Source organism: Blennius ocellaris (assembly GCF_963422515.1).
Source record: "Blennius ocellaris genome assembly, chromosome: 8".
NCBI classification, from domain to species: Eukaryota; Metazoa; Chordata; class Actinopteri; order Blenniiformes; family Blenniidae; genus Blennius; species Blennius ocellaris.
Genome location: NC_137657.1, coordinates 15,779,687 through 15,788,972, shown reverse-complemented (window position 1 = coordinate 15,788,972; position 9,286 = coordinate 15,779,687). Strand labels below are relative to the sequence as shown.

Here is a 9,286-nt window from a genome sequence, read left to right as displayed (position 1 = left end):
AGTGAGTGAAGGCATACAACACCCTGAACAGTCAGTCCATCACAGGGCAAACACAGAAACAGTCATGCCACAGTCTCATTAAAACTTTAGTTTTGATTGCAACCTCAATGAATGTTTCATGGACTGTGGGAGAAACACTACATACACACAGTAAGAACTTAATGTTTAATATTCTCCAGTGAGACTTGAACCAGAGATATTCTGGCTGTGAGGCAAGAAGGCTATAACCATTACATCACCATGCAGCCCTGCAGCACACCACGCTCATTCAATAAGGTGTGCACAGATTTTCACCATCTATTTATTAAAAATACTACATTGCACATTAAACACTTGCAGTAATATGAAATATGCTATACATACAACATTATACATTCAATAAATAAAATAATGCAAGAAACATATTTACAGATTGCATTGCTATATATTGGAACATAGTCATGAGGGAGCACATTTCTGGGTCCTTCGCAACATTCAAAGACATCACAAAGTAGTGGAATACATTTTACAGGTAGCTCCTCATACGCTTTTAAAGGTACATCAGCACAATGTCAGGTAATTGATTACCAAAATAAAGATCTGGGGGCTTGGTAATCACAATAGCAAGAGCACTTAGGTGTCCTCCAATTCATCCACAATATCATTGAATCACCTTCTTTTTTTTTTTTTTTTTTTTAGAATACAGGAGGGTAACAAAGTACCTTTTCCTAAACACTGTATAAATATAAGGTATTTGTAATAAAATAAACAACCATGACCAAGAGTGGTACTACAATTATGGGCTTAGTTTCTGAAAATAAACTCCACTTGTAACACAACTGTAACTGATATTTTAGGTTAGATGAAATTAAAGGAATGTGCTTCACACACTGCGCCTTTCTAAAAATGGAACATGTCAACCCCATGTGAACATGTGCCAGTATAACAGATATCGGTATAGGCCTACTGTATTTATATATAATCTTGTTGCCCTGAAACTTCTGTCATTCTTCAGCAAACACACTATCATAGCATGCTATGACATAAAGTTGATCTCACCACAGATTCTTTGATGGTAAATGTAAATATGCAGGCAGTAATCAGAAAAATGAGGGAAATAATGGCTCGCAGCTGCATTAGAAAACACCCCAAGAAGAAAGTCTTGAGGCTGTATGAGAGGTTGTTGTAGTTTAATTGAAGGACTAGACAGCGGACAGGTCTTCGGGAGTACAGCGCTGTTCACAATGCATTGTGCTCCACCATTGAGGTATGTCTGTCTTTGAGCGTGGGCGTGTCACAGGCTGTCCATCATGGCCAGAAGGTCGTCTCCTTTGCTGCTGGTACTGGGAGACTGATCTCCGGACTCACTGAACTCTCCCATGATCTTAGCCAGCTCTGCGTTGGCCTGCTTGTCCTGAAAGATAACAACGTTATCCACTGATCAAAGTGCACTCGTGGGCATCATAGGAACTTATAGCTCCTTACAGTAAATCCAGTTCGACTGGCAAAGCACTGACATCCCAGATCATTGACGGAATGACTCGAAAGCTTATTACTGAGATAAGCAACATTTGGCATTTAGTTCTGTCATGTGGTTAAAACAGCCCATGAGTAATGAAGTTTGGGCAACTGCAGACAGTGAGGTTGTGCTTATGCGAAAACAAATTGAGGAAAAAAAGCCTACAGTCTGAAAGAAATCTGTGTTTGTGCCTGCCACAAACAAGATCAAGATGAGCATGCAGCACTGTGGACCTGTCCAGATCCTATATTTGATTTGCGGACTACCTTAGGGAAATTGGAAAGTATTCAATTAAAGAGCAAAAGGGGATTTGAAAAAAGACATTAGAACTAATCCTAAATTAAATAAAAAAAATAAAAAAAAAGACCATATCAGCAAGGTAAAAGTAGGTAAATTGATTTTCCTATCGGAGATCATGCGAGACAAGTAGTATAAAACTCTCCTGCAAGACTTTTAGACTCTTACTATCTGCGCGAAAATGAAATACACGAAATCGTTCCCTCATCAATGAATGTGGTGTGAAATCATTGAGCAAAGATTTGAGCTCTACAAAGTCTCAAGATTAACAGCTATAATTTACCTTTGTTGCTTGGATGTTTATGACGCCATAAGAGAGCTCATCAGGCCTCGTTATCAACGCCTCTCTATGTCAAAGAAGAATCAACTGTTAGTTTGAGTCTTTACAAGTGCGGTTGTGTTTTCACATCAGAGGGTTAGTGAGAGCATGCTCGGACTCACTCTTCTTCTTCATCTGTAGCAAACAGATTAACTCTGAAGCCACTGTCTGTGTTTCCTGCTTTCTGAACTTCTAACCCTCCCATCAACCTGGCCAGCAGGTTCAGTTCCTCTTTGGCCAGCGGGTTGGGGGCAGTGTTGACCTGTTGACACATAAAAGCTTGATTACCACAGTATATTTATACCAAGCCTATTGTTTAGAGTGTGTTCTTTCCACTGCAGTGTCACCTTTGTGTGCTGAGTAGAGCTTTTAGATGTGCCGGACATATGAGTCTCCACTGGGCGGCTCACACTGTACCTGAATGAGAAAAAATAATATAGAGGGGATAACCATACAGGTCCTTGTACAAGCCAAGATGCTTTGCAATTGCTAAATACAATATACAAGACGTTGAAGCGTCGCAGATATAGTGGTAATGATTAAAATGACAAAATAAAATGCATTAATCATTTGATGATGATAATAATAATAATAATAATAATAATAACAATAATGATAATAATATCCAAGATTTCAGTGAGAATATAAAAATGACGACATTACATTAATACTATAATCTGGAAGTAGCTTTTGTTTTGAAGGTTACATCACAACTTGACACTCGTTTATGTTCAGAAATGGGACGGTTGAAGTGCCTTACATGTTTGTGCCTAGTTTGGTAACTCTGTCTCCACAGATGTCAAAACATCCTTCTCGCAGCGCAGAAGAGTAACTCCCTCCATTAGTGAATTGCAGCCTGTTCAGCTCCTCGCCGGCACAGCTGAACGTCCTGAAGATTAGAAACAAGAGTGTATTCAGAACCTTTTCCATACAAAATGTCTCAAGTCAAAGTCTGCAACTCGGATATTTCAGTGACGAGAAAAAAAATAATACTTGAAAAGAATTGAGCCAAGAAAATCTCAGGGGGCGTCTAAAATTAGAAGGCAAATTCTCGGTCAACAAAACCTCTGTAATGCAATTAGCTGCAGAGAGGCCTACGTAACATACGATTAGTGTCTGCAGTGATCTGTAATGCTTGCCTTTTGGTTTTGCCACTCAAAGTTCTCAGACTTCCGAGTGAAGAGTGATTGAGTCTAATGGACAAGAGCTGTGTACTGCAGTAAGTATTTATCTATCTTATCTACCTTATCAAGCCAGGGACTTGTGTTCCGTGAGGCACAGGACCACTTGTGGGCAGTACGAAACGACCGTTTGAGTTCTGCACTTTGTCTTTGAGGAAAATTGACACCTAATAGACAAAGATTCATAGAGAAACAGAAAATTGACACAAACAAAACAACGCTGACTATTCTCCAAATTATAATAACACAAAAAATAAAGGCCATCGACTTACCCTTATATGCATGTCTTGAAAGAAGATGAGAAGTGTTTGTCTAATCAGTTGGAATTCACCACTGGATAAAGGTGTATACATCTGATAAGTAGAAAAAAAAGTGCGGGAAATAGTAATTGGTGAAAAAAGAAGATGTGTTGCAACTTTTATAATTGAAAGTTGTCTAACTGAACAGGCTTACATGGGTGCTACAACATAATATGCTTACATATATATAAAATAGATAAACATGAAGGCAAAGTTTTTCTTAAAAACATTTAAACTATATCTAAAAAAAAAATACAGCTACACTATACTAAAATATTAAATGGCTATTTTAAAGGACAATCGTCAAAAAAGTACAATAGATAGAAAACATAAATTTTCAGTTTGTACTATGCAAATTGGCTTGCCGAGCCATATTTTAAGAAACAAAAGTGATGCAGCTTGTTAATTAGAGCTCAAGTTTCTGTGAGTGTGACCACTTCAATCAGTAACGTTTCTGACGGGTCTTCACTCCATGTTGTATAGATACATCCGTTGATGCTCTGGGACACATCGTCAGTGATGTTTCCTGAACTCATTGGGTGTTTCGGGTCACTCAACTTCAGACACCCTCCTTTCGGTGACCCATCCAGGGTTGATCAGACCCTGACTTGTGTCCCAGCAGCATTGGCCCACATCTCGGACCTTTAAATGCCATCAACACTGTATTTTACACAGAACTAATTGTTGTGGTAATCAATGTGCCTGTTACTTGAAATGCTTTTATTAAAATATGTTGTCGTTACGTTGGATTGGTTTATCACTCATTTTAAGAGTTTAGTTAATGTTAAGATTGGAACAAAGACAGTTTTCTTTCCAGCCAAGACACCGGATGAAAGTTTTTAAAATCTAGCAGGGGTAAAAGAAATGGTTAATAATGACAGTATAAAAAACAAGGTCATACAAAACAACTAGTCAAAAGCTAACAAAAATAGTTGTGAGTGTAATGTGAATATTAATCAGCTGCTTCTTTCATTCCAGATCATCCGATTAAAAAACAAAACATCAACATCTTGGTTGAAATATCCTCAACAGTTCCTGTTCCTATGTGAAGCAAGTGAGATTTCACATGCTGTACCTCTATGAGCTGTTGGTAAGTCTCGTCAACCTGAGCAAGAATGCTGGGACTCTCTCTTGCAAAGTCTTTAATTGCATCCATGTGGTTGAAGGAGACAAGGAGGATGTCCTTCGGTCGGGGACAAAGAAGCACCTGATACTTGAAAGCCATGGTCATCAAGTCGTAGAGCTGTGAAAAAGAAGGCATGCTCAGTGCCGCTGCTATTCAGTCAATCAAAAACACAAGCATGATGTATTTGCAGAATAAACAGCAGAGGGAGCCACATACAGTATTGCCACAAAGCAATATGGAAAAGTGATTACATTTTATACTGTGGGTTAATCCAAAGCAGGCACATCCTTTTATTGAGCCATTTTAAGACGCATAAGGAAGAGGCTATCCAAGACATCTCTGTGCAGTTTAACTCCGCAAATCATTTCTGAAAGATATTTGAATCAGCATATTTGCAGTTGTTGGTAAAACACGCAAATGTGAAGGACTGCTGAGTATGCATGTTGCCAGTTTGAGCTGATAAGTGAAGCACAGTGCTGTTGTTGCACTTCTTTTGGATGCAGATTTTAGAAACACCCTCAAGGGCAAAATGATTCAGATATTCAGATTCAGAATCAGATATTTGACACAGGGCATACAAGAAGGAAGGTGGGATTATGGGATGTGGGATTTGAACTAGGATTTGTTGACATAATTTTTTTTCCCATACTCACCTTGTCCATGCTAGCTTGATTGAGTCTCATTATGGAGGCATGAGCCAACCTGTCGAACACAGTCCTCAGGGTCTTCTTGGAATAAAGCTCCTGTGGCTTGAAAAGCTCCTCCAGGAACTTTTTGTGGAACATAGTGTTGATGATGTCATTCATAACTAATCAGGCAGAGTACAACAGAAAAGTGTACATATATTTCATTAGGGTTAGTCAATTACTCTAGTGAAATAGTCATCCCAGAAGCAAGCAGATCAGCATTCTACACTATAGGCTGGCCAAAATGAATCCATCCCGAGCTAACTTAACCCCAAGAGGTCCAAACTAGGCAGCGGCATTGCAAGCAAACAGCAAGTTGTCATATCTGTAAGCAGGTCACTTACGACATTAGAAATAATTTGGTTTGAAAATACTATTCTGGATCAAAGCTGTAACTCATTTTATTAGATTAAAAATCTAATTCACCCTTAAAATTTGTAAGATTGTTGTCAGCCTTACTTACCAATAATGCAATCCCAAATACAAGTCAGAAAAAAATTGGTTAATGGGAAATAAAGATTCCTAGTATTGACAGAGCAAGCGAGACACTGTAATCCTATATAGATTATCATATGTACATACTTGACCAGATGGACTCACACTGGTTCATAGAATGACAAGAAGTGATGCAGGTCAGTTTTCATAGACTTTTGCTTAAGAGCCTCTTGGGAGTTTCTTCTTTTACTAAAAGAGCCACCAAGGTTTGTGGCTCAGATGTGACCCTGTGAGTGCCCTGACCTCCTGTATGATGTTCATGTATGTCATGAATATGTACACACACAGTCTCTTTTTGTTTCAAATCCAGTTTTTTTGCAGTGAGTTCCGACTAGGCAAAAGCAGAGCAAAGAGCGACTAATGCATTGGTGCATGATTACATCAGATCTTGTAATGATACCTCTCTTTCTGTCGTTCTCTATCCAGCCAGGTATTGTGGAGACTTCATGAATTAAAAGCAGATAGATAAATAAAGGTGTGTTCTGGGAAAATGACATCGCTGAATTACATCAGAAGACGAAAGACTTGGATGTAATCAACATATCCATAATAACTGTGGAGCATTCAATAACATTTAGGGGAATTTATGTTGTGTCTGACAGAGTTAAAAGATGTTTTTTGTCCCTCACAATCACCAAAACTCACGAGTGCAATAACTACCAAGCAAACAAATGAAATTAACTAACAAAGTTTGCAGTATTCGGGAGAAATCTAACCTCTTATAATAATGTTTCTGTACAGAGCGTTTACTGGTCGGCTGCTAAGCTAGCTACCTTTCTTAGCTTTGTCGGCAGGTATATTCTGAGCTCGAAGTCTCTGGTCCAGGATGTACAGCATCTCCCCGCCGAGATTAATAAAGAGCAGGGGCAAAGTCCTCGAAGACATGATGTTATCTTGGCGACAGGGCTTATTCCTGGAAACGCAGCAGGCTAGCAACAGGAGCTAGCTGGAGTATTTACTGATGGGAGCCCGTCTGTTTAATAAAGACTTTTCTGGTTGCCAGGCCACGGAGACACGGTCAATGGCAGTATCGTATTGCTATGATGTTATGTAAGAGGCGGGGCCAAATTGTGACGTGTTTTAAAGAGACACGACGCTACAAAAATCACAGAATAATACTAACTCTTATCTATTATTTCCAGCAGTCTATAACAAACCAGTTGATTGGTTTTATGCCAGATAATGCTAATATTCACGATTTTGTATTTGGCAAAAATGTTAATAACTTCTCAGTAATAAATGGAAATAACTAATTAAGGAATTACGTAATATTAATGTTTATTTGTTTATTTATTTATTTGTTCATGTTATGTCATGCCATTTCACAATATATATGTACATTTGTCATCCATCCATAATGTCTATGTAGATGCAATTAACTGAATGACAAAAGAACTGAATTGTATGTATAGCAAAATTATTATTAAGATTGTTATACAACTGCTTTGGATCCAGCCAACATATATTTAATGGTTTGTTTAATGACATTCTGTGCAATCTATTGTTGATCAGGGATATCAAACACATTTTAGTTATGTAGTCAAACAGCCCAATTTCATCTTGTGTGGGCTGGACCAGACTGGTTTAGAGGCTCTTGTGGGCTGATTTTGGCCCACGGGTCTGGTCTTTGACACACTGACATGTGCTAAAGAAGCGTGTCAACTGCCAAAATCTGCTTACGGCCTGAACACTTTCACAATAGCATGGAAACAGAGTTCTAACCATAGCTTCAAAATATTTAAATTATAAGATAGAGAGAGAATATATGACCCCCCCCCCCAAACAAAAATAAAAAAAATAAAATGACATCAAACAGTACAACAGTTTGCAATGTAGATGTATAGTATATTGAATGGCATAAACTGAAATAAGATTTAGAATTACAGATCTGACAGGCATTCAGAATTGTTTTGATGTGATTGGTCAAATAACAAATGCATGATAATAATCAATTTATTTACAGTAATGTAGACATGGTCCATTGAATTGACATCCAAGCAAATCACTCATTCTTTGTTGTCTCTTTCTTTGTTGTCTGCATGTAAGCTGCTCAAAACAACTTCCTTTCACAATATGAGGACATAATCAGAAACTCTTGTTACAGCGTTATCTCTCCACTCCTGATGCGGATTTCTCTTGCCATCCTGCACAGGTCGCAAAGTCCACAGAAGCAGGACATCAGGGCATCGTTACAAATGGTTCCCTGTATTTAAAAGAAAGGTGCAACAAAATTACATGTGGCCAAGTTCACCGTTTATGTGGTGCAATTCTGGTTCCTCAAATGTTGACAAAACCTTTTTTTCAAAAACCTTTCTCAAGTTTATGAAATCTCTGTCTTTCATAAGTATTGAGATTAATTTTCTACTCCAGTTTCAGATCCCAATTATCATCAAAGGCATGAAAAATGTATGTTTATTATTTAACATTTTGAGTTTCCAACATTGTCATTTATGGTGATTTATGTGAGTTATATACCTGTATGCCATAGGTCAGCCTCATGTGAGTTCGCATGGCTGTCAAGCCTCCTGGCACACAACCCAAACAGCAGTTCTCTCCATACTTGTTTGCAGTGTAGCAGCTCAGTGCCATTGGGCACATGCAGCCGAGGCCACCTAAAACACAATTGTTTGTTGAGCTTTTCTGACAAAGAAAAAACATCTGTCTGATACTTTGCATGTGCAAGTTATGTAAATCATACTCACAGATAAGTAAGTCACTGCAACACGAGCATAAGCCCGTGCTCCACTCTCCTGTTTGGACATTTGTCCCATAGCCACCAGTACCAGGTTGATGGGTGACCACTGGGTTCGACATTATGATGGCTGGATCTATTTCTTCCAAAACAACTTCAGCTACCTAGATGAAAACAGGTTCAACTATAAGAATTTGTAAATACAAATCGGAGAAGAAATCTAATTTCATTTGTGTGTGACAGTCATGACATTCATTTGCAGAGTAGAAAGAGAAGAGGGTTATGAATTGGACAATGACACAGAATGGAAGATCTTCATCATCAGCAGTCATGAATGTGACCACAAATGTGTCATGAACTTTTGAAAAAAAAAAATACAGCCATATGAGAGTCTGTGAATTGCAGGCTGTTCAACTATTGTGCATATAACTTAATCAAAATAGTGTTTTGGTACTTGTTTCAGGCAGGAAGAATCTAATGTTGAATAGAATAAAAAACAGTAAAATGTAATGGAGCTATGAACGTCAGCTTCAAATAAAAACAAAAAAATGAAGAAATGATTGCATTGATTACAGAAATAAGTGAAGAACTATGTCATATTCTTACGCTTTAAGCACACAAAACATTGAAGATTTGTAAAAAAAAAAAATTCAAAAATCAGTTTAACCAAACCAAATATACATTTTTGAGTTA

The 9,286-nt window shown here is 38.0% G+C and overlaps 2 protein-coding genes across 2 annotated transcripts; both read right to left on the bottom strand.

The window, feature by feature from the left end:
- Positions 1 to 300: 300 nt before the first annotated feature.
- On the bottom strand, positions 301 to 6,870 carry oscp1b (organic solute carrier partner 1b). The gene is made up of 10 exons (XM_080501257.1): positions 6,675 to 6,870; positions 5,374 to 5,528; positions 4,670 to 4,837; positions 3,568 to 3,648; positions 3,359 to 3,462; positions 2,875 to 3,003; positions 2,462 to 2,531; positions 2,237 to 2,376; positions 2,079 to 2,142; positions 301 to 1,393 (listed from the first exon to the last, which is right to left on the bottom strand). The coding sequence occupies exons 1-10, from the start codon at positions 6,784 to 6,786 to the stop codon at positions 1,274 to 1,276; spliced, it is 1,143 nt and encodes a 380-aa protein (XP_080357383.1). The 5' UTR covers positions 6,787 to 6,870; the 3' UTR covers positions 301 to 1,273.
- A 959-nt stretch (positions 6,871 to 7,829) lies between these two features.
- LOC308133419 (cornifelin homolog) lies at positions 7,830 to 8,728 on the bottom strand. The gene is made up of 3 exons (XM_080500779.1): positions 8,604 to 8,728; positions 8,377 to 8,513; positions 7,830 to 8,104 (listed from the first exon to the last, which is right to left on the bottom strand). The coding sequence occupies exons 1-3, from the start codon at positions 8,713 to 8,715 to the stop codon at positions 8,000 to 8,002; spliced, it is 354 nt and encodes a 117-aa protein (XP_080356905.1). The 5' UTR covers positions 8,716 to 8,728; the 3' UTR covers positions 7,830 to 7,999.
- Between the last annotated feature and the right edge of the window lie 558 nt (positions 8,729 to 9,286).

What these genes read in the sequence shown, in the direction of transcription:
- oscp1b (XM_080501257.1), bottom strand. Translation starts at nt 6,786, where the DNA reads ATGTCTTCGAGGACTTTGCCCCTGCTCTTTATTAATCTCGGCGGGGAG. An exon ending in GCTCTACTCAGCACACAAAG is followed by an intron (nt 2,377 to 2,461) that starts GTGACACTGCAG and finishes ATGTGTCAACAG; the next exon opens with GTCAACACTGCCCCCAACCC. An exon ending in GCTACAGATGAAGAAGAAGA is followed by an intron (nt 2,143 to 2,236) that starts GTGAGTCCGAGC and finishes TCTTTGACATAG; the next exon opens with AGAGGCGTTGATAACGAGGC.
- LOC308133419 (XM_080500779.1), bottom strand. Translation starts at nt 8,715, where the DNA reads ATGTCGAACCCAGTGGTCACCCATCAACCTGGTACTGGTGGCTATGGG. An exon ending in TTGCAGTGACTTACTTATCT is followed by an intron (nt 8,514 to 8,603) that starts GTGAGTATGATT and finishes ATTGTGTTTTAG; the next exon opens with GTGGCCTCGGCTGCATGTGC. An exon ending in GGCTGACCTATGGCATACAG is followed by an intron (nt 8,105 to 8,376) that starts GTATATAACTCA and finishes TTTTAAATACAG; the next exon opens with GGAACCATTTGTAACGATGC.